General features: G+C 52.5%; 1 protein-coding gene across 2 annotated transcripts in view; it reads left to right on the top strand.

Annotated features, from left to right (window-relative positions):
* The window catches only part of Crocc2 (ciliary rootlet coiled-coil, rootletin family member 2), a 63,041-nt gene that overhangs the window by 17,345 nt on the left and 17,720 nt on the right, over positions 1 to 27,976 (top strand). For both annotated transcript variants that reach the window (XM_013351593.2, XM_026786534.1), the window contains exons 6-23: positions 2,957 to 3,060; positions 3,622 to 3,819; positions 4,136 to 4,232; positions 4,306 to 4,395; positions 4,524 to 4,730; positions 4,969 to 5,168; positions 6,802 to 6,984; positions 7,320 to 7,464; positions 7,722 to 7,868; positions 8,140 to 8,370; positions 12,681 to 12,874; positions 15,980 to 16,107; positions 16,473 to 16,642; positions 17,435 to 17,611; positions 20,723 to 20,836; positions 23,295 to 23,438; positions 26,867 to 27,084; positions 27,634 to 27,793. In XM_013351593.2, coding sequence (XP_013207047.1) covers positions 2,957 to 3,060; positions 3,622 to 3,819; positions 4,136 to 4,232; positions 4,306 to 4,395; positions 4,524 to 4,730; positions 4,969 to 5,168; positions 6,802 to 6,984; positions 7,320 to 7,464; positions 7,722 to 7,868; positions 8,140 to 8,370; positions 12,681 to 12,874; positions 15,980 to 16,107; positions 16,473 to 16,642; positions 17,435 to 17,611; positions 20,723 to 20,836; positions 23,295 to 23,438; positions 26,867 to 27,084; positions 27,634 to 27,793 — 2,907 coding nt within the window. The remainder of the gene's footprint in view (positions 1 to 2,956; positions 3,061 to 3,621; positions 3,820 to 4,135; positions 4,233 to 4,305; positions 4,396 to 4,523; positions 4,731 to 4,968; positions 5,169 to 6,801; positions 6,985 to 7,319; positions 7,465 to 7,721; positions 7,869 to 8,139; positions 8,371 to 12,680; positions 12,875 to 15,979; positions 16,108 to 16,472; positions 16,643 to 17,434; positions 17,612 to 20,722; positions 20,837 to 23,294; positions 23,439 to 26,866; positions 27,085 to 27,633; positions 27,794 to 27,976) is intronic.

Genomic DNA, 27,976 nt, shown 5'->3' with positions numbered 1-27,976 from the left:
GGTCCTCATAAGTCCCTTCAAACAAATCCATGTCAGAGAGGCCATCACTGCCCTGCCCTCCAAGGTCAGGAAAGGCAGCCATAGAGGCCCCCTGCCCCCTGTCCCCTGTTCCCTGCCCCCTGTTCCCTGTCCCCTGTCCCATACCTGTCATTACTGGCAGCAACTACAGTTGACACACCTGTTGTCACCACTTCTGCAGGAGGATAGCTGTGACAGTTAAGGTGTGAGGAGCAGGCACCAGAGAGCCGGGTCTGCCATCCCAGGTCTGGGAATAGGCTTGCTGAGGCTGATAACAGCCATTGCCCTGCCCACATTATGTATCTGGGTGTGGTTCGTGCCACCCACCTGAGTGGCTTCCCCCAAACAATGTTATACAAGCGGTGTCCACAGTCACCTTGACTTTGCTCGTTATGGGTCAGGTCCTTCCTCCCAGGCCTGTGAAGGGCTCTGCCTCTGGACTCTTTGCTGCTGCCAACAAGGCTGTGGCCTCCCCTGACCCTAACTCGACACAAGACTGTTGGTCTCCTTGCTCGGGCGACTTCTCCCACCTCGTTTTGACTTTGGCAGGCTGCAGCTTTCTATGACACACCCCAGTGTGGGTTCTTCCTGTTTATTCCGCTTAAGAGTTATCCAGCCTCTGTCCTTCCTCATGCCCAGAAAGGACCGTTAACCCTTTCAGTATTACCTATGCCCACCTCCCCCTCCTCTCATGCCAACCGTGAACCCTTTCAGTATTACCTATGCCCACCTCCCCCTCCTCTCATGCCAACCGTGAACCCTTTCAGTATTACCTATGCCCACCTCCCCCTCCTCTTATGCCAACAAGGGTCTGTGTCAATCTTACACCATCTCTAGTGCTCAGAATCATTTTGAGTTACCCTGAGCCAGGCTAATTTCTTCAGACCCACGTTCTTAGTCATCACTGTCCCTTCTAACTTTCAATCGCCTTGGGCTCTGCCTCCGTGACTTAAAATACAAACAGCAGACTTCATCTTTAGGCGAATAGATCGAGTCTTTTGTAAACATCCCCTTCCTTGGCTGGTGTGGATCCCACGCAGCTATGCTGTGCTTGGTGTCTGATGCTCCACCACTTACCCTCGCCGGAGTCTGAGCCCATTGTTTCTGCTGACCTCAGCGTTGTCTCCTTATGTCACTGGTGATCTTCGATTCTCTAACAGGGAGCTGGTTATTTTCCTTGGAACTTCCTGAAAATTCTTTGAAACTGGGATGAATGCAGGAGTTTTCCAAAAAGGATTTTTAACTGCTTTTGATGGGGGCCTAGAGGCTCCAGTAGTCTTCGGGCCTCACTGCAATGGGCTTTCGGCTTCTGCGTTTGTAAAAATCTACATTGTGTGCGTGCATTTAGGCTACATGATGTTTCACCGTGGTTCCAGGCACAGGGAAGAGCTGTTTCTTTTGTTTATTTGCTCTAACATTTTAGACAGGCAGCTTCTCTGCAAGACAGTGTGTGTGTGTGTGTGTGTGTGTGTGTGTGTGTGTGTAAGCCTGTGTGTATGGCATGCGTAAGACTTGTGTGTATATGTGCATGTGTGGGCGTGTGGTATGTGTGCACGTGGGAGCTCATTGTGGTGAATGACATCTGGGTGTGTAAGGATGTGTGAGTGTTTGAGTTTCTGAGAGCTGTGTGAGTACAATGTGTTGCAGTGTGATGTTTGTATGGGTGTTATGTTTGTGTGCATGTGAATCTGCGTGTCTGTGGCTCTGTGAGAGCTGGCATATGAGAACAGGATGAAAGTGTGAGTGTGTGCTTGTGGCACGTCAGAGGTCTTCTTGTTCTCTGGTCTACTCAGCTTTAATGTGTTGAGTGCAGCTTTGGATGTCCACATGTTTGAGAAGATCCCCCCCCCCTTTGCTCAGCTCCCCAGAGTCCAGAAACCGATGCTGAAGTTGCTCCTTTTAGAAAGAAGTTACATGGTGCCGGGTTCCTCGCCTGCACCTGGCTATGCACCATGTCCTGGCTGCACGCACTTCCTGTGCTAGCTCACTCAGCCTTGTCAAGAAGAGGAAAGGTCTAGAATTTCATGCTCCCATGAGACAGGAGGCTGTACATCTCATCTCTGGGATGTGACAGAGCAGAATCAAGTGTTCCTTGCTGGGTCCCAAGGTGTACAGAAGCGTGGTCCTGGAATCAGGATCCACAGAGGGCTCAGACACAGGGTCTGCTGGAGTCAGGAATGGCCTCACACAGGAAGAGGTGTGGCTTTTAGACAGGCGTAGGGAGAGTGTCCATCAGAAAGCCATGCTGAAGAGTCCTAGGTGGAGCTAAATCATGCAGGGACCTGCAAGGAGCTATAACAGAGCAATTGATACAGAGAACCCTGTGGGTCCCAGAGGTCAGCATACAGGACACAGTGAGATATGATGACAGGAAGGTAGCATATAGACTCCAAGAGCCTTCTGGTCCCCACTGTTCGTTAAAGGCTGTGGGCACATGTTATGATGGGCATGTATTTCACCATCACCAGCTGCCTCCTCCTCCTGCCTGGCTTCTCTGCTAACTCCTCTGCTGCTGGCTGCACTAGGGTTCTATTGGGTGCTCTTGCTCAGTTTCTTAGCCCCTGCAGGGCACGGGTCCTGCATATCTTGTAGAAACCCCTAGCATCAGACCTCTCACGGCACTAAGGGGACAGGGGAGCAGCTCGTCCCTCAGAGAGCAGCACCAGTACCTGGGGGAGTCTTTCTGTTCTGGGGAGACCTGGTTCTCAGTAGCCCTGCCATGCCCTCTCCTGTGGGACAATACTCCCTGCTGCCATGGTAGGATCTGGAAACAGTCCTCTCTTGGAGGACATGGCAGTGTCTCCCATGTGGCTTTGGGAAGCCCATGGGATGGATATGAGGCTTGGACACCTAATAGGTGATCCAGGTTCCCCTTGCAGCCCATGGTAGGAGGGGGAAGGGATGTGGCCTAGTAAACACAAACTCTTATTATTATCAGACCCAAAGATTGGGCCTGAGACAGCCTGGGGACATCCTCCCCCTGTGGAGACAAGCCAAAGCTCTGCAGACACACCTGGCTGAGCTCCGGGCATCCACTGAGAGGTAAGCAGAAGTCCCCACCCCGTGGCGCCTGAGTGGTAGGACTCGGCTCCTCCCGGGCTGCAATTGTGCTGGTTCTGGCTGCCCCCTGGGAAGGCGGACAGCTGGGGAGGAGAGAGGGAGGAGGAGAGAAGGGGAAATGAGGGCAGGGCATTGGCACATATGTGGGAGGGCGGACACTGGCTTTCACAGGATTTCAGGGATCCATCTAGGCCTTTCTGAACACCTCGTGGCGATCCTAGGCATGCCCAGTTACCCTCAATGCAATCGTACCCCCATTTACACAGGAGGAAATAAAGGCCCAGAAGCCAGTGTCTTACTCAAAGTTGTCATTTCTGGCCAGGCTCATCCCTGCTCACTCCTCTTTGGCTCCGTCCAAATATATATATGTCATGGTGATTCTATGACATATAAGCCAATTCTTAGCATACAGTAGGGCTTCTCCTGAAGATGGTCATTGTTCATGTGACCTGCCTCTCCCTCTGAGGTCTGGCTTGCAACATCCTGGGTCCTAAACTCCGCAGCGTCATGAGGCTCAGTCAAGGTACAACTCTTATATTCCAGGGGTCTTGCTGACGTTCAGGCGGACATGGCCCAGACGGCCCAGCGCTTGCACGTGGCCTGCCTGAGCCTCGACTCCCACCTGCAGCTGACAGCCAGCAGTGTGACCCGTGACCTGGAGCAGCGGCTGAGGGAGCAGGCCAGGGAAATGCTGCAGATGCAGGGCCACTGGGCGGCTGAGAAGGTGGCGCTACAAGCCAGGTGGGCCCTGGGCTCTGGCTGGTTAGTGCAGGGATGCCCACAAGGCATGGATTTAAGATGGTTGCAGTTTTTCTGGGTGATGGCACCCAGCATTCTGACACGGGGCTGCAGATCTGAGTCGGAGTGAGAGCGTGAGCCATGACAGCTGAGCTTCAAGATAGCAAGAGTTATCAGAGTTCTATAGCAGAGAAAGCATCCAGTCAGGACATGGACTGAGGCATAGCCTTAGTACTGTGTGGAGGCTGTACCATTGGGAGGAGTCCTGATGGGCCCACAGCACCCTCAGGGTCCCTTATTATCACCCCATCTTCTCCAGACTTTCAGAGCAGACCCTGTTGATAGAGAAGCTCTCTAAGCAGAAGGAAGAAGGAGAGAGATCCATCTTGACACTCAAGGCTGACATCCAGAGACTGGTTTGTGGGGTGGGAGATTGGGGTGCTTTGCCATGGGGGCATGTCTGCTCGGCTCAGGGCTCTCTGTCCACAGAAATCCCAGCGCAGTGGGGGCCAAGTGGTGGTAGATGAACTGACGGATGAGGTTGAAGCCCTGCACCATGTCCTGGCCAGCATCAAGGAGGTATGGTCTTGCCTGATGTTCTTCCTGGATGCAGAAGGCCTCTGGGAGCATCGATTTTAGTGGATCCTCAGCCAGAAGTTACTGTTTAATGGTGGCCCTGTGCTCTCTCCTCTCTGTATGACCTGAAGGTGGCCCAGTCAGATGCAATGTGTCCAGAGCTGACCTGGAGCAGCAGCAGTGAAGTCAGGGAGGTGCAGGGACGACTGAAAAGCCCCCCTCGTTCTGTGTCACCCCACCGGCATATGTCCCCAACACTGAGCGGTTCTCCAGGCCGCCTGGATTCTGCACTTCAGGCTGTGCAAGCCGCCATTGAGAGGCGGCAGCAGAGGGAGCAGGTATTGACCACGGTCCATGGGGTCACCAGAGCCACAAATCTTGACCTTTATGGAACTTTTCACAACCTGCCTTGGTGCGGGGGTGGGGGTGGGGCTGGTGGCCAGGTCTCCATCATGCCTGCCCCTGACTGAGCTCCAAAGCCTGGGAAGGGGCTTCAGGGGTCGGGAGGCCTTTCTGAGAGAATTGAGGAGCTCTGGATGGCCATTGATGCTCACTATGATTCTTTTACCCCTGCAGGAGCTGTGTCTGAAGCTGGAGTCCTCCCAGGAGGAGGCAGCCAGGCTGCGGGAGCAGCTGTCTGGGTACCGGCAGGAGCTGCGGGCCTCACAGAGACTTCTGCAGGATAGGGTACAGGAGCACGAGGATCTCCTGGGCCAGCTGGAGGCGCAAAGGCAGGAGGCACAGCACCGCCAGTCGTCTATCCATCTCCTGGAAAGGTGATGGGAGCGGCAGGGTGTGACGGGGCAGTACTGTGAGCTCTCATGGGAGGAGCTAGAAAACGCCATATCTCCAGGGAAGACCTTCTGGTGATCAGGCTACCCCTCACTCGGCACCCCCTTTGCCTGGATTGAGTAGCTCCTCTCCCTCTTCCGTGACCCCTATACTATACCTGATCTGGCTTTCCCTACCCTGAACATCAAAAGCACTGTTTGCACATGCCCTAAGCTCTCTGCAGGCCCAGGCCCATATCCCATCTCCAGAAGCTCTGGCTTCATGCAGCCTTTGTCCTCCTACCACCCGTGCCCCAGACTCCCCTCTAGATGACCTTTCTCTACAGGTGACCCTTTACCATGGCCAAAAGTACCCCACTCCCCACATACCCTGTGGCTCCCATGGCTCCATTGCAGCCACGATAGAGTTCAGGATACTCTCTACACAGGACTCTTAGACCTGGGGCTGGAAAGAACCAGGGCCATGGAGTGTACAGTGAATCTCTGCGATCTACTGGATGCAAGCTGAGTAAGAACCAGGTGTTAGCCATGAGTCTGGAAACCTTCCTGAAGGAGATGTACAATGCCCCAGGGAGCAGGGACAACTATGCCCCCTTTACCACGGTTTGGGGACAGACCACACATCCTCCACAGCTCCTCTAAGCAGACTACACTAGGTGTAGTAACACACAAAAAGAGTATGAATCAGTCTGTCCTGGAGAGACACAGAGCAGGAGGGCACAGGGGTGGGCAGATCAGGGCAGCCTTACTCAGGGGCTGAAACCCAAAAGCAGCAGTAATGGGATCACAGAAGACAGGGAGGCCTTCCCAGAGGGAAGGCAGCACTATGTGGGGCAGTCTATAGGGAGACTTCGGTGAGCCCGTTGGGCAGGCAGGGCCATGTCACAGAAGGAGGTCTATCCACATCTCCAAAAGCAGAGGCCACAAGAGGCCACGTGGGATGGGGGTGACTGTGGGGTGCTGGAGCAGAGCAGAAGCGGCAGGGGGCATGCTGGGAGGATATCAGCTGGACACAATGGGCCCATGCAGTGTCAGATCCAAATGACCTTCAGGAAATGGGATCTGATATTCAGAGGACAGGGTAAGAGAAGCGTGGTTAAGCACCCAGAGTTCCATGGCCACTGCACAGCGGTTTCAGGACCCACAAGCGTGTAGACTCGAGGGCTGAGGGACAGATTGGGTAGAAAATAGCCAGGGAGGTGTCGCTTCTATGGTGGAGGCTTGCAAGGATGGGGTGGACATTACTTGTGTGCAGAGAGAGATCTATGACGACTGCCCAGACTTGGCCTATGTGGCAGAGAGCTGGACTTTAAGCTCCTGCAAGGGAAGGGGAAGGCTGGTCTAGCCAGAGAGTGGCCAGGTCATCTCAGCCAGCTAGTGAGGGCCTGAGGCTTTGGGTCACAGTGTCAACTCCTCTTCCTGTTCTTCCCTGAACTCCATCTGCCTTTGAGACCCCTGAGGATCTGCACCCACCCCAACCTCTACGGACACATACCCTATTGATCCATATCCACTCACCCCTGACCACCCTCCCCATTCCAGTAAATCTTGCCGGCCTCAGGGGCTTCCCCCCTGAAGCATGGCTCGAGGCAGCCTCTCCCTTTGCTCCTGCTCCCAGGGAGAAAGTGGCCCTGGAGACGACAATGAAGGAGCTAAGAGCAAAGGCAGACATTCGGGAGGCAGAGACACAGAAGCTGGAGGTCACAAATGCAGAGCTGCGGAGAAGCCTCTTGCTGCGGGCAGAGCAGAAAGCCGAGCTGACCCAGCGGAGTGAGCGGAGCCTGCGCGAGCTGGAGGCCAGGTGGGTCCTAGAGGGGCTGCAGGCTGGCAGGCTCCCTTAGACTGTGAGACCACAGGTTAGACACCAACAATGTGTCAGGGGCAGGGGGCAGGCAGGGTATCACACAGCCCATATCCCCACACTTCTATCAGCCCAATGCCTGACCCTATGTATACAAACTTCCCATGTTTATACCTTACCCAGACACACAGCCAAAGGCTGCTCTCAAGGGGGGCACCATGCAGCTTTGGGGCTCCCTGGGCTTAAAGGGGTTTGTTAGAATTTCCCTGCCTATAAGTCTTGTGGGGGCATCTCTGAAGACACCACTGACTTTGCCTTCTGGCCCTGGCCCTCAGTCAGGGCCGCCTGGAACAGCTGGAAGAGAAGGTCTCTGGGCTCAGGAAGGAGCTGGCCACAGCCCGGGAGGCACTAAGCTCAATGCAGCTGCAGAGGGACATCGTGGAGTCTGAAAGGGAGAGCCTGCGTGATGCCCTGGCCCGGGTATGTGCCCCGGCACACATCGTCCTTGCCTCTGTCCTTACCCACACAGCCTGGTCCACTACCAGGGCTCCTGGTCACCACCTTTGTACACCAGCCTCACCCTTGACCCCTTGCTCTCCCAACCCTTCTGGCCACGTTTTCTAGCCAATCCTCCCTGGGCCACCAGTCATCAACTTTAGTCAGAACCTTAATTCTCCTGGGAAGAATCTGCAGCCTCTCCCCAGAGTCAACTCTGAGTGACCACCATGCCTTTGCAGGCTGAATCTAGCAATGCTGATTTGGAAATGATGGTGGCACGGCTGAAGTCGGAGGGCATAGAGCATCGGGACTCACTGGCCAAGATGACTACCTTGGTGGAAAGGCTTTCCCAAGACAAAGACACCCTAAACCATCTGGTGCTTCAGGTAAGGCAAGAGCCAAGGCCTCAGTTTCCCCAAGGTGCCCCTGAACCTTCTCTGTGGGATTGTCCTGTCATCCATCCCTCAGAGTGCTTTCCTACATGGACTGAGACCACCATCCCAAGGGTAGGTGCTAGAGATGGGAAGCAGACCCTAACCACGGATGCTGGCCAACCTGGAAGTAGAGGTCACAGCATCTCCATGGAAGGCCTACATGGCTTGTGGGGACTAGAGGTTTGTGGTCCACAGATTAAATGCCCTCCTGCCTGCTCTGCAGCTGGAACAGGAGCGGGACCAGCTTCGGGAGCAACAGAAGATTCTGGAACAGGAGCAAGCCAACGTCAGGGAGCAGCTGGTACAGACAGAGCAGCAGCTAGGCCTCCTTGGGGCTGAGCGGAGAAGTCTAAAGGAGACTTGCGGGCACCTGGAGCAAAAGCAGGGACATCTAGAGGGGCAGGTGGCCCTGCTCGGGCAGGAGAGTGCCCAGCTTCGGGAGCAGGTGGACCAGGTGAGACCAGGCGGTGAGCAGTCACACATCTGTCTTGCTATTGCTGGTTGTACCTCTAAAGAGGGGTAGAGAGAGGGCACAGGGGATAAAGAGCTGGGTACACAAGCATGGGGGCCTGAATTGAGGTTATCAGGACCTACAGGATGGAGGAGCCACCAGCAGCATATGCGATCCCTGTGGGAGCTTCAGTGAGCAGGGGAAGGGAGTTTGTAGAAGGGAGATTTGAGTCCGACCTGTTCTTCACGTTTGGGATGGGGCTCTGCTTCTGGCCCCTGGGACTTGGTCTGTGTGTTACAGTTGAACTCGCCTCCCACTCATCATTTAAACATCTGTGTTTTTGTTTAGTTCCTGTCTTTTGGTTGTTGAATATCTTTGGGGGGTTGTTTTATGTTTATGTACAGATGTACATGCACATGTGTGTGCATTCATTGTGCATATATCCGTGTTGATGGTCTGAAGACAACCTCAGATGTAATCTATCTTGGGTTTTTTTTTCTTTTTAATTTTTTTTTTTATTTTAAAGTGTTTAAGGGTTTTGACCTCATGTCTGTCTGTGCACTACCTGCATGCAGTGCCTATGGAGGCCAGAAGAGGGTGTCTTAGAACTGGAGTTACAGATAATTGTCACCTGCCACATGGGTGCTGGGAATCGAACCAGGGTCTTCTGGAAGAACAGCCAGTGCTCTTAACAGCTAAACCAACTCTCCAGCCCCTTCCACCTTGTTCATGAGAGAGGATCTTTTGCTGGTCCGAAGCTCACTAAGCTAGACAAGCTGATCAGTGACCATGGGGGATTCCTCAGTCTCTGCCCAGTGCTGGGACTACAAGAACATACCACAATGCTCAGATTCTTTTCAACATTGGCTCTGGGGTTGAACTCAGGTGTAAACAAAAGTTTCTGTCCTGGCAAGTCCTGCAGTCATTTAGCCCCAACAAAACACACAGAAGCTTATATTAATTATAAACTGTTTGGCCTATTAGCTCAGGCCAATTATTATTAACTAGCTCTTACAACTTAAAATAACCCATAATTCTTGTCTATGTTTAGCCATGTATCTTGTTACCTTTTATCAGTACAGCATTCTTATCTTGCTTCCCCTGCATCTGGCTGGTGACTGCAGACTGAGCCTTTCTTCTTCCCAGAATTCTCCTAGTCTGGTCACCCTGCCTATACTTCCTGCCTGGATACTGGTCAATCAGCATTTTATTAAACCAATACAAGTGACAAATCTTTACAGGATACAAGACCATTATCCCACAGTACTCTTCACCCACTGAGCTATAGGAGAATCACTTAGTGTAGACTGAGTCTGAAGCCATTTTGGTCTTTTACAATACATCTTGTGCAGAAACTGTGTCTCTGGTGGGTCTCAGACCTCTGGTGACATCCAGGAATCCTTGTTTCATGTGGGACAGTGTGACCTCTCCCCATTCTCAGGCCCTTATTCTTATAATGTTCCCATTTTGGGTAAGGTATAATCAGTATGCAGCATTGGTGAAAGACAGGACAATGAGTTGACAATGGTATGCCCTATGGATGACCAGTCACCAGTCCAAAAGCTTCCCTCATAGGCTACCCAGTTCTTGCCCAAATTCCTAAAGTCCCAGGAGCCTCTGGTCCGACATGCAGTACCCTGCACTGGCTGTGTGGGTCACTTGTACCAAGGTTCTCTCTCTCCACACACCCTGTAAGACTCATCCATGTAACTGCATGTAGCATAGCTCTTTGCTTTTGCACATAACTGCACGCTGTGGTAGGTACAAACACAGCTCCTTCCTCACTGCTTCTGCATACCTGTGCTATTTCTGGCTTGGGCAGGAGACACAAGACTCGTGAAAACCTCTGTATACTCATTCCTCAGTATTCTTGAGCAAATACAAAGAGTGAAGATGAGCGGGTCATTGGGAAGGAGTGTGCTGATTCAGAAGTGGCTCTAGCATTTCAGCTCCTCCTTGACCTCATCAGCATTTGATATCACGCGTTTGACTTTTTAAGCTCTTCTCTGTGTGCTAAGGCTTTGATTCCTGTTTCCAAGGTAACTAGTGGTGTTTTGGGCACATTTTCAGGCTCCTGTTGAATTTGTGTCTTTTTTAGGATTTTGCGTGTTTTGTAAATGTAAATTTTGTGTTTTGGTCTATGTAGGAGTTTTTGATATATATGGATACAAGTACTTGGTCAGACAGATGTACTGTGAATGATTTCTCCAGCTAGTGCCTTATCTTTCCATTTTCTTGTTCTTTTTTCTTTTTTTGGTTTATTGAGACAGGGTTTCTCTGTGTAGCCCTGGATATTCTGGAACTCACTCTGTAGAATAGGTTGGCCTTGAACTCACAAATATTCACTTGCCTCTCCTCCCAAGTATTGGGATTAAAGGTGTGTTCCATCATCCAACTCCATTTTATTAATGGTGTTTTTGAAGAACATAAAAATTTAACTTTGACAAATTTCTTTTACATTTTTAATCATTGCTCTGTTTTGTTGTGGTGGACTTGTTGTTTTGGTTTGGTTTTGAAACAGTAGCCAGAAACTCACTATGTAGCCCACCTTGGCCTCAAATGTAGCAACCCTCCTTCCTTAATCTCCCTAACTGCTGGGATTATATGAATGAGCCACCAGGCCAGGCTTCCTTTATCTTATAATCAGTATTTCCTATGTCCTGTAGATTTCCTAAGGACAAAATTTCGCCTTCTGTGTTTTCATGTGGCCTTGGTTGAGGCCTTCCACCCATTTCATATCAATTTCATGGATCTCAAAGTATGTAACAACACAAGCTTTGTGACCATCTGAGTCAGACACTCCCTCAGTAAGACTTTGAAATATGGATTTCAGTTACCCTCCAGGTGACTCCAATATCATCAGAGTGTAAGAAGCCCAGGCAGGCAGGGTGGGGTAGGAACCAATACGTGCTGTCTTCCATGCTAATCTTCACTTGACCAGGCCCTGTTTCAAGGGACCCCCATGTTTGGGTTGCCTTGCTGGGTGAGTTACTGTCCTGTCACTGTGGCAAAGCATCTGACATATTAGTTGTGGTGGTTTGAATGAGAATGACCTCCATCAGCTCATATGTTTGAACGCTTAGTAGCTAAGGAGTGGAACTGTTTGAAAGGATTAGGAGGATTAGGAGGTGTGGCCTTGTTGGAGGAAGTATGTCACTGAAGGCAGGCTTTGAAGTTTCAAAAGCCCACAGCAGGCCCAGTCTCTCTCTCTCTCTCTCTCTCTCTCTCTCTCTCTCTCTCTCTCTCTCTCTCTCTCTGCCTGAGGATCAGTAGCTCTTAGCTCCTTCTCCAGTGCCACATGCTCCTGCCATGATGATACTAGACTAAGCTTCTGAACCGTAAGCAAGCTCCCATTAAATGCTTTCTTTTATAAGAATTGCCTTGGTTGTGGTGTCTCTTCATAGCAATAAAAGAGTGACAAGGACATTTAAGAGTGCCTTGCATTTGGGACCCTGATTTCCAGGGGGTTCTGGCCATGGTCATTTGGCTCTACATTTCTAGGCCAGTTTTGAGACAGAATACCATGTTGGCATAAAAATGTGAAAGAGGAAAAAGAGAAAGAAGTAGTGGCAATTACGTCACAGAAGTCAGGAAGCAAGGAAATAATGACAAAAGGGACTATGGCCTATTCCTAGTAACCCATTTCCTTGAGCTAGATCCTGCCTCCTACTCTGCAGGAGTGGCCTATAGTTGGCTCACAGTTACAACTCGAGTCAAGCCCTCTGTGGACAATGGAACCAAATAAGACTTGGGGTGTTCTTGGTAACTGAATTCCTCAGAATCGTCCCAACCCAAACTACAAATCAACAAATGCCTCAAGGAGAGAAGAGGTCCAAGTGGCTGTTCCCTGCCCCAAGAGCCCCGCTGCTCTAGACATTGCTGCTTCTGCAGCTGCAAGGCTCCCAGAGGTCTTGTCTGGATTCTGTTGAGCTTCCTAGTGGAAACACTAGGCTCCACCCTGTGCTGCGTCTGTACCCCTACACCACACATCCAGCTCCCTGGGCACTCACAGTCTAGCAAAGGTTGCCACTGAGACTGACAGTTGGCTCTCACCTAGAAACACCCGGTTCTGTCACAGTGCACCAAGGTTTCAGAGTGGCCCCTCCCTCTGTTGGAAAGTCCATATGCAATTTGATGAGTGTCCATACGTGAATTGATGGGTGTCGATGCTTCTCATGTCTACCCACCTTCTCTACGGTCACCTCCATGCCACTCTGCATAGCATTCCTCTTCCTGTGCCTTCTCACCCCCCGCAGCTTCTTCCCATTAGCTCACTCTCTTCATTGTCCCATGGTCCCTCTTTCCTCCCCTAGGTCACCTGCAAGAAACAGGCCCTGGAGAAGCAGCTGGCACAGAGCCTGCAGGATCAGGAGGCTCAGATGGATGTTCTGCAAGAAGCTCTCCACAAGAAGAACACTCTTTTGGAGGAGCAGGCCCAACTACTGGCTAAGCAGGAAGCCCTGGAAAGACATAGTGAGCTTGTGACTAAGGAGGCAGCCGATCTGAGGTACCAGTGAGACCGCTAGTCGGGGCACACCTCTCGTGGTCCTGCCTTCAGACAGCCCATGGGGTTATGACTCCAGGGGTGCTACATAGACATAGTAGCAAAGGGCAGGGCATATCTGCTCTCAGTATATGGTATTATGGGTTGTACAGAAGGAGGCACTGTGCCTTTGAGATGGTTCAGTATTAGATGAGGTGCCCTGGAGCAACCCTATGAGACCAGAAACTCAGTTCAGACCAGTAGAAGAAAGATATGCAATTTCTTCCTGAAGAATAAGGAGTTCAGGTCGACTGTGTCTAGAAGCTTCTAGGACCTCAGGGATCCTTCCCCTCCTCCATCTGTTGAGTGCCTCCAAGATTTCATTCCCAGGGAGACACCTAGAGGTAGCAAGAGAGTCTGCCTGAACTTCTATCCAGTGGCTATTCCCTTACAGTTCTGGGAACCAGAGAGATAAAACTGTGCAGCCTGGAGAAGGGTCCAACCAGGGAACCATGGTCCTGACAGTGGAGGTCGGGGAAGCCCACAACATCCAAAACTTAGAGTGGGAACACAGAGGCAAGAACAGTGGTGGCTTAGACTGGTCCCACAGCCTCTGCAGGGACCCAAGGCTGGTTGGTTATTTCTCTCTCTAGAGCTTATTCAGCCATGGAGAACTCCAGAAACTAGGGCCATGGGGAACTAGAGGGACCCAGATCTTTAACTTCTCATGTTGAAATATGAGCAGCGGGCTGTGTCCCCGGCACCCGGCCGCCCGCACGGCTAGCTTTATCCGAAATAATTACACGGGAACTGTATTCCTTTAAATACTGCTTGACCCATTAGTTCCAGCCTCTTATTGGCTAGCTCTTACATATTGATCTAACCCATTTCTATTAATCTGTGTAGCCCACGAGCTGGCTTACCAGGAATGATCTTAACCTGCCTCTGCCTGGAGTGGGAGAATCATGGCGACTCCTTGACTCGGCTTCTTTCTCCCAGCATTCTGTTCTGTTTTTTTCCGCCCACCTAAGGGTTGGCCTAACAAATGGGTCTAGGCAGTTTCTTTATTAATAAGAAATCACTCCCACATCATTCTCAGAACCAAACTTTCTGAATAAAGGCTGGTGCAGACATCCAAATGGCAAGTTAGGGGGAAGTTTCCCAGGTGGGCAAGAGCAGAGTGGGTCCTGACTTCCATGAGCCTGGTCAGAGTCCTCCATGGGTAGGGCTCCACCCCCACACTCCCCTGGCTCCAGGCTTGACCTCTGGACCCAGAGCCATTGCATATGGCAGCCCTGAGAACCACCAATGTACCATGATGGCTGGTTTTAGTGGCAGGGCCACTTGGGGACATGCCTGAACCAAACCTCTCTCCATTCACGGAATACTAGCTGCTCATCAGTGAGATGGGCCAGGTTTACATCTATATATACGTGATGTATACACCTGTACATCACCACGCAGCTGGCCCACTCCCCATATGCCTTTCCCTTGTAACACCAGGCTTCTACTCGTGAGCTCAACCACAGTGAGATGCTCTTGGGACTCTGGGAAAAGAAACTGGACACACCCTCAGATTCCCAGGTGGTGAGCAGACAGACACCAGAGGGTCAGAGATCACGTCCCCTAGACAAAACCAGGTACAGTTCTAGGAGGGGCCTTCAAGGCAGCCCAGAGGAAGGATGTTCTCCATACACAGCTGAGAAGAACACTTCGGCAGAGAACGTATTCCCTCGTAGAGTGGAAAATGTGTAGTTAACACGAGGGCCAGGCTATGGCGAGGCCGACTCTGAGGTTTCTAGAGCTTGTAGCCTGGGCCCAGAGAACTTTTCCCTCCCACAGAAGAAAGGCCTGGCAGGCTTCTGGTGCTCTCCAGGACAACACAGGAGCTGTGGCAAAACTCTCAGACTGGTCAGGGGCAGTGGCCTCCCTCGCCCATTGAGAGCACACCTTGATGTCGTGTTATGATGCACATTAAATTGGGGTGCTCGTGGTGTCACCAAAGCTCAGGGACAAATCATGCTGGTGGCTCTGGGCTGACACATCGCTGTCAGCTGACGGTCAGGAAGTCAAGCTGTTGGCAGTTACCTCACCCCCACCCCCTGGGAGCGGGCACTGTTGTGGGGCGGGACACCTCGCTCCAAGACGTACCTCTGAATGGTGGCCTCTGCCTTCAAAGCTGGGCTGCATTTCCCACAGTGGATCATACTGCCTGCACCACTCTAGTTCTGCTGGTTGTTCTGAGGGTGACCCCTCCCTTGCCAAGGGTGTGATGCTGCATGCGTTAGATGCACCACCATGCCTACAACAGTTTCCCATTTGTTGGCATTCCAATCAAATCTAGCTCCCACCCCACGTAAAGCCATGGTGAGCAACCTGTCCTGCCCTGGGTGAAGTCAGCACTCCTAGACTCCCCCACCACTGCTGCGCTACCACTAGGCATGTTGCCTGTAGCACTTTGCTAATCTGGTGTGTGGCTAATGACACTGCCTGGCTGTACTTTGAATTTTCCTGGGCTCTGCTCTCTCATGGTATGGTAAAGTACGTTTTATGTGCTTTTGTCTTGATTTGAAGCTTTCTTTGTAACTGTTATTTTTCTCGTTTTGCTGACTTTGTTAATGATTATCAAGAACTCTTTACATAGGATGGATGCTTACCCCTATGTTTAGATAGTACATACAGGTTTTCTTCCAATTCTTCCCCTTGTCATCTTTTTTTATTTTTAATTTTTAAAGACCAGTTTCTTAAGTTAGCAGTCGAAGTGATGGGTTTCATTACCTGCCCTTTCCTTCCAACTTTATTTATGGAATCTCTTCTATGGAAAACCCCCCCTTCCTCCTTTAAGTATATCCAGATCTGTTGGCCTCTTTATTTTTTCTTTAATTGTGGCTTTCGTGTCAGGCTTAAGAAGATTAAAATATCTTCCGCATCTGTTCTATTTTTACAGTTCTGAGTTATTCTGCGATGACTTGTTTATTTTGTTTTGTTTCTGAATTTGGTTTGTTTTTTTTTTTAATTTGGCCCGAAACGTGTTTTTGTGTAGAGTGCAACCGATTCTTACATGTTCAAACTAGGAGACACCTCGGGACCATGTGGGTGACGTGCCCGCTCTCTGATGCTTCTCCACAGGGCCGAGAGGGACTCTCTGGAGAACAGCCTCTTTGAGGCTCAGCAGCTGGTAACACAGCTGCAGGCCCAGCAGGAGCAGCTAGAAGGAGAGGCCCAGGCTGCTCGGCTGGCTCGCAGGGCTTTGCAAGGTGCGACAGTGGGTGGACCCTCTTTGCCCTGACCCCCAAGTCACTGTAGGGGTGAACTCAGTCCCTATAGGTGCTGTTCTTCCTCCCTGGGTCCTGTAAGGGGAGACCCAAGGGCTTAGAGCTTGTGTGGGTTGTACAGGGGCTGCCTGGCCCATTCTGCTCTGTGGCTGTGGCCGACTCAGAGCTCAGACCTGAGGTGCAGTCACAGGGATGGTATAGTGGCTCCCTGCCCCACACCCTTTCCCAGTATTTTTGTCCCCGTTTGGATTGCCCACCATGTGCTAGAAGAGCAGGCAACCACCTCTTAAGTGGGTGACTTCAAAGGATAGAGGGCACCGTGATCTGACACTCCTGACACTTCACAGTGGAACTGGAGCGGCTGAGAGGTGACTGGGAAGTTCGAGAGACAAAGCTGCAGCAGGATCTGGGACAGCTGCAGCAGCAGGCCGCACAGCAGGAGCAGGAGGCACGGCTGGCCTTGGAGCACCAGGGACTGGCCCACAGAGAGGACCTGGCACGGCTGCAGAGGGAGAAGGTCTGCTGTGTCCTCCATGTCCTCCCAACAGGCAGACGTGGAAGAACAGAGAGGGGGACCTGGCAGGGAAGGCCTTGCACGGTATGGGGGAGGGGCAGCTGATGTGCTGAGCAGGCTCTTGCTCGGAGAAGGAACTGAGCCTGAAGATCCATTATCCTGGCTTCAGGCTGCTATAGAGACCAAACAGTTTCATATCTGTCAGACTGTACCACTAGGGTCATGCGACCCTGGAGGCCTTGTTTCTTCCATCCCATTCTTCTAGCCACACGTCCATACATTCATCCATCCGTCCATCCGTCTGTCCATCCATCCATCCATCCATCCATCCATCCATCCATCCATCCATCCATCCACACATTTACCCATCCATATAGACACGCACCCATCTGTTTATCCAAACACATATCCATATATCCATCCCTCCATCTATATGTATATCCATCTACCTGTCCATCCATCCATCTATCCATCCATTCAGCCAGCCAGCCAGCCATTTATCTATATACTCATCCATCTTTATGTCCATGCCCCTGTACCAGTGACATTTGGTAGAGATTCAGGAGCATCTTAAGATCTGCTAGATTACTAGGGATGGCAGATGCTGAGACCCAGAGAGGCTCTTCCCAGCTTCTGGGAAGATCTGGGGGATCTTGTAGAGAAGACAAAGGGAGAACTGATTGCTGGACCACTGATCCCGAGCTCTTCGGGGCTAGGAGGTTGATAAATCTCAGAGCTTCAAGTGTCTACTGTCTCCCAGTCCTGACCTCACAACCTACCCTTTGCCTTGGCCAGGAGACCCTCAGTTTATCCCTGGCAGAGGAGAAAGAGGTGGCTGCCCAGTGGATGGAACGGCAAAAGGAACTGGTGACGAGAAGTACAGCTGAGAGGGAGGCTCTGGAGGAAGAAATTCAAAGCCTGAAGCAGGAGCGGGATGAGAGCCTCCTCCAGCTGGAGCATGAGATGCAGCAGGTGATGGTGGCATGGGAACTGGGGTCCTTACCTGCGGCAATTCTCTTCTGGGTCCCAGCACAAGGGCCACAGTGAGGCTTTCCCCGTGCAGATGCATCCCTTCCAGGCTGCCACAGCTTTGAGCTGCCACGGGAATCCTGCTGAACAGATATCCACACACCCACACATCCAGCCATCTACACACCCATCCGTTCATTCACATGCCCATATATCAACCATCCAGCCACACGTTCCTATGTCATCTAACCAACCACCCCTCCTCTCTCTCTCTCTCTCTCTCTCTCTCTCTCTCTCTCTCTCTCTCTCTCTCTCTCTCTCACACACACACACACACACACTTACATGTTCATATATTTCCTTGCACATCCATCCACCTGCCCATGCACACACTTGAATGTCCTTCCACTCATCCATCTTCCTTCTATTTACTCGACTATCCATCTTTCTTTCTATGCTCACTGACCTCTGCTTACATTCATGGCCATCCAGAAACACACACAGCTCTCACATAGCTGACCATTAATTTGCCCAGCCATCCCTCTGTCCGTTTCCCTGGCCAGCCATCGGTCTACCCACTGAGATGCCCTTTCAGTAGCCGTGCGTTCAGCTATCTACCCAGGCGCCCAACTCTTCATCCATGTGTCTGTCAACTCTCTCACCAGATCAGCCAGTCACCCCGTTATCTGCAAGGTCCAGCCACACAACTTTCATCCAACCTGAGCCTTCTTCCATGCCACACGTCTAGACACTGGGTTACCCTTGAGCCCAGGCTTTTCCAAGGAACTGGGCCGTCCTCAAGAATTCATTGCTGAGTAAATTGAGCAGACAAGTACACACATGCAAGCATGCCATCACAGTGAGCAAGGACGATAATCTCTCTGCACTGATCGCAGATTGCAAGGAGAGAATGTAGGTGGCTGGAAGAGGTAGGGGTTGTGACAACACTGTGTTTCTAATGAACTGACTGTCAACATTCTAGCCTCATAAGCTTATTTGACTGGTAGGAAATTGAGAAGGGCACATGTTGGTCTCCTGCCCATGTACACTCTGGGCATGGGAGCCGTGATTTTTAACTGTGTCCCATACTAGAGGAAGCTAAGGCCTTGCAAGAGGAGCAGGGTATGGAAATAGGAGCAAGAGGCTGGATGAGAGCATTCAGTAGTATCTGGAATGCATGTGTCAGTATGGGCACCAGAATCTGTGTGAACTGGATGGCAAGGACTGCAGAGGAGCCCTGAAGGCCCTATGTACCAGGTTCAAGTAATAGAAAACATAGATGTTTCCAAGCAGGAGTAATATGAAGGGGGTTGGGGTAACGAGGCTGAATTCAGAGAGGACACAGAGAGCTTAAAGCCGAAAAAGCTGCACCTGTGAAGGATCCAGTGACATCATCCCCATGGGTGTATGAGAAGATGCTCAGAGAAGCAACCTATCTGGGGCAGTGGTCAAGGCCCAACACAGACCCTTACTGCCATCTGAGACCACCCACCAGGCCACACCAGGCCACACCACCTATTCCCATCTGACTGAAGCTTCCTGGCTTCAGAAACAGCCCCAAGAGAGGAGCGTCAATAAGAGGAGAACAAGCAGAGAAGATGGCCTCCAATGGTTTCCCCGAACCCACAGCAAGACCACAATAACACTGTGTTCCAATGCTATAATCCAGAAAGCCAGGCATGTGGGCAGTGGTCACCACAGCAGCCAGGGGCCTCTCCCTGGCCCTCTGCCCACACCATCTGCTCCCCCTCATGTCAACATGAAGAAACAGTGCCCTGTAGGGAAGATCGGGCAGGCAGAACTTGCACGCCACACTTCTTGGAAGAAACTGACAATTTCAACCATAATGCAATCTTCAGGAGACCTCAGGCAAGAAGAAAGAGTCTGCATGGACTAGGCCTCAAAGAAACAAGCCAACTGGTTATGAAGGACCATTTCCCCTAAATTCTCCACTCTTGTAGTCTGCTGGGCCTGAACCGTGACCTGCTCACCTCGCTGCAGTGAAAGTCACACTCTGTCCTTCATGAAGTTTTGCTTATGATTTCAACAAGTATTTTCTTGCTATGTCCATTAGCAAGAAGGGAAATCAAGGCCCCAGGTCTCAGAGGTCTCACAGGCCAGGGGTGGGCGGGTTACCAGAATGAGGCAGAAGAAAGCAAGCATGCGTTCTGACAGGGAAAGGATAGGTGAGGAGCAAAGGATTGTTTGTTTGCTTTTTAATTCTTTGAAACATGGAGAGTGGCGTTCCTGCCTTGCCACCTCTTCTTCAGGGACTACTGTCATCCTTAAATTCCTCAGTGATGCAACCCATCCTAGCTGTTGTGGGTTAGATGTATGGTGGCTGGAAGCTTAAGGGGGTGCTCTCCCGCTACCCCTACTTCTGACCAGCCTCGCCACGAGTCTGAGAAGTACCGTGACCCAGAGTCAGGGGAAGGACTGGATCATCAGGAATGTGCTGTGCTTGCTGCTGCAGTTTTATCTCATTCAGGACAAGCCAGGACACCAGTTTGAGTGCAGCTGCCAGTGGGACTGGCCCATCACACTCCTAGCCTGTCTGTATTCACCAACCAGAACTCTCCCTGAGCCGGTATCCAAGGCTCTTGGGACTTCTCTGCCTGGCATGACCAATGATACGACTGGGACATGGTTGAAGACTGTTTCCAGTCCTGCCATTCGGGGAGCTGGGTCTCCCTGAGTCTGGCTGCTGTGTCCTGCTCACACCCTCGGTAAGACAGACATCCTTGGGGTGTAGTGCCATCAGCAGCTTCTTCTTGATCACTGTAGGAAGCAGTAACCGGGACGATAGGGAATCATGAAACACCAGTCTGTCCAGTGAGAACCAGACCTCTGGCCATGGAAAAGTGGGAACGGCATGAAGGATTGTTGAACCCCCAAAGGGGAGAGTAGGGTGAAGGAGTATGTTGCCAGTAAAGGCCTGAGCTCAGGACCACCCCTGCCCAGTGGCAGGGTATGCAAACAAAAGCTGGTAAGCCTGACAGGAAACTTAACACGGCATTCATTCTGTTGTGCTTCAGACAGGGAGAGCCCTAGCAGCTCTGCTGAGCTCCCCGACTCCTCAGCTCCCTCACAAGCTCTCTGTCTCCTCATGTCCAGGCGATGTCTCTGAAGGAAGCAGAGAAGAGCCTGCTGAGCAAGGAGCTCTCTGGGGCTAACAGAGAGCTGGAACGGACCCGCCAGGAGGCCCAGCACCAGCAAGCGCAAGCTGAGGTGAGCCCCACTGACGACAGTTCCCAGGCAAGGGTCAGATGACTGCCTGGTCCTGTAGGGCCAAGCAAGTCCTAGCAGAGCCCCCAAAATACCCCCATTCTGCCTGCTTCTAGAAGTATACCCCCCTCTTTGTGTCTTCCTGAGTCTCCACGTTTCCCTGGTCTCCAAGTTTTCTTCTGGGAGAAACCACCATCTCAAAGGCAGAAGTAGCCAAGTGATTATGGCTCTCTATGCCTTGGCCCCTGCCTGTGCTGGCTATGGGCACTGAGACTCTTCTGGCCTGGTGCTCCCAGGACTTGATATAGACTGGCAGGAGGGCCAGGCTGGACCATATACTGGATGGCAACAGCCAGGAGAGGAGTAGACCTAGGCCTATGTCCCCACCTTCTGGTCTATATAGCACAAACCTTGCCTGCTGTGCTCAAGCTAGTTCTAATAAAGCCCAGTTGTGGGAAGGCATTCGACTAATCTTCCTGTGGCCAGTCTTTGACTCTCGGAGATCTGTTCTTGTTACCCACATGGGTGATGAGAGAAGATCACCCAGCTGGAGAAAGAGGCAGGTGCACAGAGGTGGCAGGCCCTTGGGGAGGGTGTCTGGTAGCTTTGGTGGAAGTAAGCAGGGGCTGGTCCCCAGTGCTGTGCAGTAGGAAACGGTGTGGCAATTAGATATGACTCCCCCCCCCGCCCGCCAGAGCACATACCCTGACCCCCTATCACAGATGAGGACAACCTAAGTGGTACCCAGGTTCCAGAAGCTTCCCCTGGCTCTTTTTCCTCTTGCTCTGTCTTCTCTCACCCCCAGTCCCTCACTAGGGCTCGACAGCACTTCCTTGGCATGGTCCCAGAGGAGTCTATGGCTATGATCTTCTTTCCAAGTTGCACCTTTACCAATCTCTGCCCTCTGGGCAGAAAAGCATCCTGAGACCCAGGGAGCTGCTGCCTCCTCATAGACCAGCCTCTGCAGCTTCTGGAGCCTTCTCTCACGCTGGCCAAATCTCCCCCTGGGCTAGGGACCAGGCCTTCCAGCCAGCTCGGCTCCGCCGGGAGCTCATTAAGGGTTCTTTTGCCACCTCGGCTTAGAAAATGGAAATTAAAACCCGCTGAGAGAGGGGAAGTACAGCCAACGAACCCCAGCTGTGGGGTGACATGGCACTGAGCCACTGATGGGTGGAGGGGCCTACTGGCCTGAGTCATCATTGCCTCCAGGAGCTGGTCCCCAAGATTCACAGGGAACCGCAACCTCACTGAGCAAGCAATTCTGGACCATGTGGGCACAAAACCATTGACCTGGGGCATCCTAGGTGACTCGTGCCCATTGAGAAGGAGAGCAGGGGCCAAGGCCCAGAGCGAGAGGTGGGGCAGATGGAAGCCTCTACCCCAGATGGTAGCCTTAACCCCAGGTGGTGGCTTGCAGAATGCAGGTGTGGGGGTGGGGCCTCCACAGATCACTGGTGCCTCGCTGTAAAACTGCAGGTTCTGGAGGAGCCCTGACACCACCTGCCTAGATGTCTCTATCCCCAGCCTATCAGGCACAGTAGCCTATCACGGGGAAAGAATGCTTTCTTCCAAATACTGAGACTTTGCAGTCCTGGGCAAGAACCTGGGTGAGGCCTAGGATGGGGCCCAGAGTGAGTGGGGAAGAACCCTAACCAGGGACATTGGGCCTCGTCAAGATGAGGAGAGTAATATCGTTGGACAAGGAAGTGCTTCAGACTGAACCCAGGAGCTGGTGCCTAGAGGACCTCAGTCTTCTCTGGGTGCTCAGCAGTCTGTAGAAATAGTCTGTGGTGGGTGCAACAGGACAGCAGACCTGGGCTGCACTGAGTCCTTGGCACAGCACAGCTGCCAGGCTATGAGGGCAGCATGCGACATATGGATGTAAGACACATACGTTTAGAGCACATTTATTTATAGATGGTAGTATGGTAGCTGTCCCCTATTGCCACCTACCCACTGGAAAGTTCAGGAAACTGGGTACCAGGTGGACGGGGACGTACGTGGTGAGCAGTGTCCAGTCCCGTTCCACATCTCTGCACTGGGATTTCTGCTCCTTGCCCCATGCCAACCCGAGATTGACCATAGTGGATGCCCCAGGACCAGCCAGACCTGGGTGACCTGAGTAGCAGAAAGTTTCGCAGGGGTAGAGGTTCAGCCCCAGATCCATTGCTTGCCTACGTAGTGCCACTGAGGGCAGGACCCCAGTGGTGGGCTCCACATAAAGTGGGCTAAACAGGACTGTTAAACAGAAAAGGACACCTGAGCCACCGCACTCCCTCCCCCGCCAGGCCTTGTCCACTCACTTGCCACGAGCTGATAGCTTGGGAATCCCAGAAGGAAAGTGAAGAGCCGTGGGCATGGGCCTCACCTCAGAGCATCTATACCACGTGTTTTATCTCATGGCCTGGCAGTCGGGCCACAGACCAGCCTCCCAGAAACCCAGTGGTCCCTCTATCCCCAGGCCACCATCACCTCCATGACGGAAGAGCTCAGGACTCTCCAGGTCCAGTTTGAGGAGGCTATCTCCACCCACCAGAGAGAAGCCGAAACTCTGAGAGAAAAGCTCCGGGAGATAGCAGCCGAGCGGAGCACTGTGAGGAGAGAGGTGAGGAGATGGTACTGAGAGGGTAAGGATGCAGGAGAAAGGAAGATACCACAAGGCCAGCAAGAGTCAGACGGACTTCCCCATTTGGCTCGGCAACCAGGGGCATCTCTCCGAGGGGTGAAGTGGTACCTGGCTCCTGACATCAGCTGGGGAAAGCAAGCCATGGCCTAGCATCATTTCTAGCCCAAAGTGATAGATTGGGCTTTGAGAGACTTGACAGGACAGAACTGAGCCACGGCTAAGAGAAAGCAGAACTGCTGTAGTTTGCTGCAGGTAGATGTGAGGCCCAGTCATGGCTATCACCGGTCCTGCCTCCTCCCAGGGAGACCACAGAGCATCTGTGCTCCTCTTGGGACAGGCAGAGGCTGGCTACACAGGGATACTAGCCGTGGACAATTGATAAGAACCATGGCATGGGCTCCAGGTTCTCCCCAGCCTAACCTTCACCTCTACACAGTTCAGAGACCAGGAGTCAGAGACAGGGAGCTGTCATTGTACGGTGGCTTCCAAAGCCTGCCTGAGGGACCACTGTGACACAGGGGTGGGAGATGCTATCTAAACATCTGTCCACCTAACGAGCCATGGGGAGCCTGTACAAGAGGCGTGGTGCTGGGGAGGCGTGAAGCTGAGTTTAGAATATGCAGGGCAGAGAGGCAGAAGTGGAATGGTGGTGGGATTTTTCAGGGACAATCATGGGCCCTGATCCTCTCACAGAGGCTCCGGGAGTCACATGATCACAACAGGATGGGGGACAGTCTTGGGCGGGGCCAGAAGAGGCCAGGGCTAGGCCAGGCAGGGGCCCAGCAGGCCGGCGGATGGAAAGGTGTTTCTGAGGAGTTCTGACAGGACTTGGGGGCTCCTGGGAGAGGCAAGGGCAGGAGGGTATGTGGGTTGAGGATGGAGGGGGGTCAGCCAGAACCCAGGTGGGGCCTGTGGGGACAAAGCGGCCTCACAGCTTCTGGGCTGTGTGCCAAGGCTGGCAGGCAGGGCAGCTGGCCTGGTGTGGTGAGGAGAGGGGCTCTCCCTCCCCAAGCACACCCCAAGGGGCCGGCCAAGAGCCCGGGAGAGGAAGAGAGCATGACCGAACATGACGGGCTGTTTATATTGGCCCCAAAGAGAGCGGGCTCCTTCCAACAGATTTCAAAGCCGCGGCCTGGTCAGCGACCACATGGAGAAGCAAAGTGTAATTTCAAAACTGGGGGCAGAAAGAGGAGGATCGAGGGGAGGGGGGGCTCTTTGTTCTGGTCAGATGAAGGATATGAACCTCACAGCAAAGTCAAGTTTTCAGTAAGGAAGCCCCCCCGAAAGTGATAAGGAGTGACGGGAGTCTGAAAAGGTGGGGGGATGGAGTGGAAAAGAGAAATGATTGCAGAAAGGTGTCCCGGAGGTCAGGTTGGTTCAGAATTCCCCCACTTGCAACTGCGGGAACTTGCATGTTCTCACAGACCTTCTTGGGGTTCACACACATGTAAATATGCACACAGACATGGAAGCCTACATGTTGATAACCTCCCATTTGTATGCACATATGTGCACATCTCGTGCAACCTAAGACAGCACACATCTATGAACACAGATACACGCTGGTATGTGCACGCTAAGCAGTGTGCATAGGCACACCTAAGGCATTCACACACACTTGCAGGGCTCGCATACGAAAGCACAGACATCGAGGAGCATATACATGTGCATGTAGATGAAGAGCAAACACACATGCATACTTAGAAGCACACCCATCATACATGTGTAAACATACGTCTATATGCATGCACACATATCCTTTGGGTGTGCACAAAGCACACATGAATACCCTCACTCATGCATGCATGCATGCATGAATGCACACACAGGCTACCCCGCTGTCACCTCTCCCCTGCTTGCCTTGCTGCCCTCCTCCCTGCAGAGCTCTGGAGTTGCCTCCCTGCAGGAAATTTCAAAAGAGACTGTTTATACAACTTCTAGTAAAGAAATAATTATTATAATCACATTAAGCGATTTGGCTGTAAAATTCCTGCAAAAGGGATGGATGTCCTCAAGAGGCGGTGGGTGGGGGTGCTGGATAGCAGGGGAGGAGGTGTCCTGGCAGCAGGGGGGCCCTTCCCCCATTTGTTTTGCTTATTTTCATCTCTCCTACTCCGGGAAATGAGTGCAGCTCCTTTTATGATGGACAGGCCCTCTCCCTGGTCCTTGACCTTCTGGGTGGATTCTGCTGAGCTCAGCGGAAAATGCTCTGCACGGTTGTGGCTCCCACATGTGGGGGGTGGGTGGGGAGCAGTGGGGAGGCCCTGGCCCTTCCCAAAAACAGAACAACAATAACAGCGGGCGTACTCTGGAGCCGGGCCGGCCGGGGGCCTGGACAATGTCCCGTGAAAACAGCTCGCAGAGAGGGGTTTGCTTTTGGCAAACCAGCAACTCAACATCACTGAGTTCTTGTGGCTTCCTCTCTCAACATGTCCCTGCTGGCTTCCTCCACCTCCTCCCCAGGGACACTTGAGAGCCAGGATGGAGCCTTCTCTGAGGCTTCTGGTCAGACTTGTAGTTTGGGACTGGGAGGCCTCAGCAAGTCCCTATCCCATAGCCTGGGAATTAAGAGTGGACTGGCCCTTCTCTGGACCCTTCCATATAGAACCTGGGTGCCCAGAGATGCTTTATGCCCCAGGGCAGGAAACCAGGATTTAGTACCCCTGCAGTGTGAAAGCCCTCTCCTCAATTCCAGAATGATGGGGTCATCCTCTGGGCCATGGGCCAGCCAGCAGGAGATGGGAACTTACATTGTGACCCCTTGCCTTCCCTGGGTCAGTTCACAGAGGTACTAAGTAGCCTCCCTTATGTTTGAGGGTATCCATGCCCCTGCCTTGGAGACTCCTATGATGTTTATCACCTCTTGCTTCAGCAATGGAGCAGCCTGGCCTGAGAAGCCTTGAGTCTGCTGGAGAATTTGAAGAGCGCAGGTGTCTGAGCTCTCCCTCCCCCTCCCCTGTCTCCCTCACTAATAAGAGGCTGGAGAGGATGGTTGAGCTCACGACTATGTAGTTGCTGGTGCTAAGCACCGGGCTGCTGACCCACTACCTATATAGGTATCAAAAGGGAGGAGCAGGCCCCAGGTTAGCAGGTAAAAAGATGTATCAGTAGTCAAAGCTATGTGTAAACAAAACTATACCCCAGGAAGACCCTGCTGAACCCCAATCCACGTCTCAGTATTCTACAGGGTGAACATAGCATGGAGCCAGCTCCAGGAACAGTCAGGGTGAAAGCTATCTGGGCCTTGTACCCTGGGGACCTGCTTTCTCTTGCAAATGCTGGGTGACTGGGGGGGGGTGCGGGTATCCAGCTAGAGTCAGAGTCCTGTACCCTCTCTGGTCCCTGGAGCAGCTGCCTGTGCACCCACGGGTCCCCAAACTGGTCACTAGAGCACATTTCTCCCATAGGCTGAGGGGCTACAGGCCCAGCTGAACATCGCCCATGAACGGCTGTCTGAACTGCGCCAAGAGCTTCAGGACAGTGAAGCGAGTTGTGAGGGGCTCCGCAGGGAGGCCTTGGAGGCCCGCCGGGCACTGGACGATGAGGCTCAAGAGAAGGATGTGCTGCAGCACTCCAACACCAAGCTGCGGGCCACCATCCACAGGGCTGAGCAAGAGAAGGCCAGGTAAGGACAGGGTATGACGGGTACCCTATCTAGTAGTTATGGGAAGAGCATACAGCCCTGCTATTCAGCCAGGCCATAGTGAGAGAGCGCAGGGCAGGGGTAACCTGTGAGCTGGGTCAGAAAGACAGTGAAAGCAACCTTCAGGTACCCAGATTAAAATGCCTACAAATGCTAGTCTATTCGGGGAGGCTAAGGACCAAGCCAACCTGTTCCTGTCCTCAAGGAGTTCCCGTTCAGCAGACTTAACAGGTGAGGGAGCTGGAGTCCTTATGAGTGGCTCAGGAGGCCAGGTCGGACAAGAGGTCTTTGGGGGTTGAAAGAGAGGTAAAAGAGGGTAGGGCTAAAGAGGAGCTGAGAAGTGAAAGTGGACAGGGGTGCACTTCTTGGTACTAAGACTTGGATAGACTCTGAGTCAAGGGTAACGGGAGCCCTCCAGAGGTCAGGTCTTAGGGCAGCGCATAGGGCACACACAAAGAATAGCATCTCCCTGGGGAGGGTCTGTCTGACGAGCTCTGGGCCCAGTGTCCAGCCAGCCTGTGGCCTGCTTAGTTTAAAGCGGTCCAAGGAGGAGCAGGAGCAAAGGCTGCTGGTGCTTCAGGAGGCCCAAGCAGCAGCTCAGAAGGACGCCTGCGAGCTGAGGACCAGGCTGCAGGAGTTGGAACAGGCACAAACGGATACCCGCCGGAAGCTCCAGGAGCGCCACAGACAGGTGAGGGGACCTCCACCCAACCAGGCTGCCCCAGGTCCTCCTCCCCTGTCCCTGTCTCATAGCCATAGAGTGACACTGGCCAGAGCTACTCCCCTAGGAAGAGCTATAACCAACACATAGCTGCTTCCCACCCTCCCCAGTCAGCACCCCCAAAGAGGAGCCCCACGTGTATGTCTGCAGAGT

This window comes from Microtus ochrogaster, linkage group LG4, assembly GCF_000317375.1.
Source record: "Microtus ochrogaster isolate Prairie Vole_2 linkage group LG4, MicOch1.0, whole genome shotgun sequence".
Taxonomy (NCBI): Eukaryota; Metazoa; Chordata; class Mammalia; order Rodentia; family Cricetidae; genus Microtus; species Microtus ochrogaster.
The sequence above is the reverse complement of the archived record's forward strand: the minus strand, read 5'-3'. Positions and strand labels throughout refer to the sequence as shown.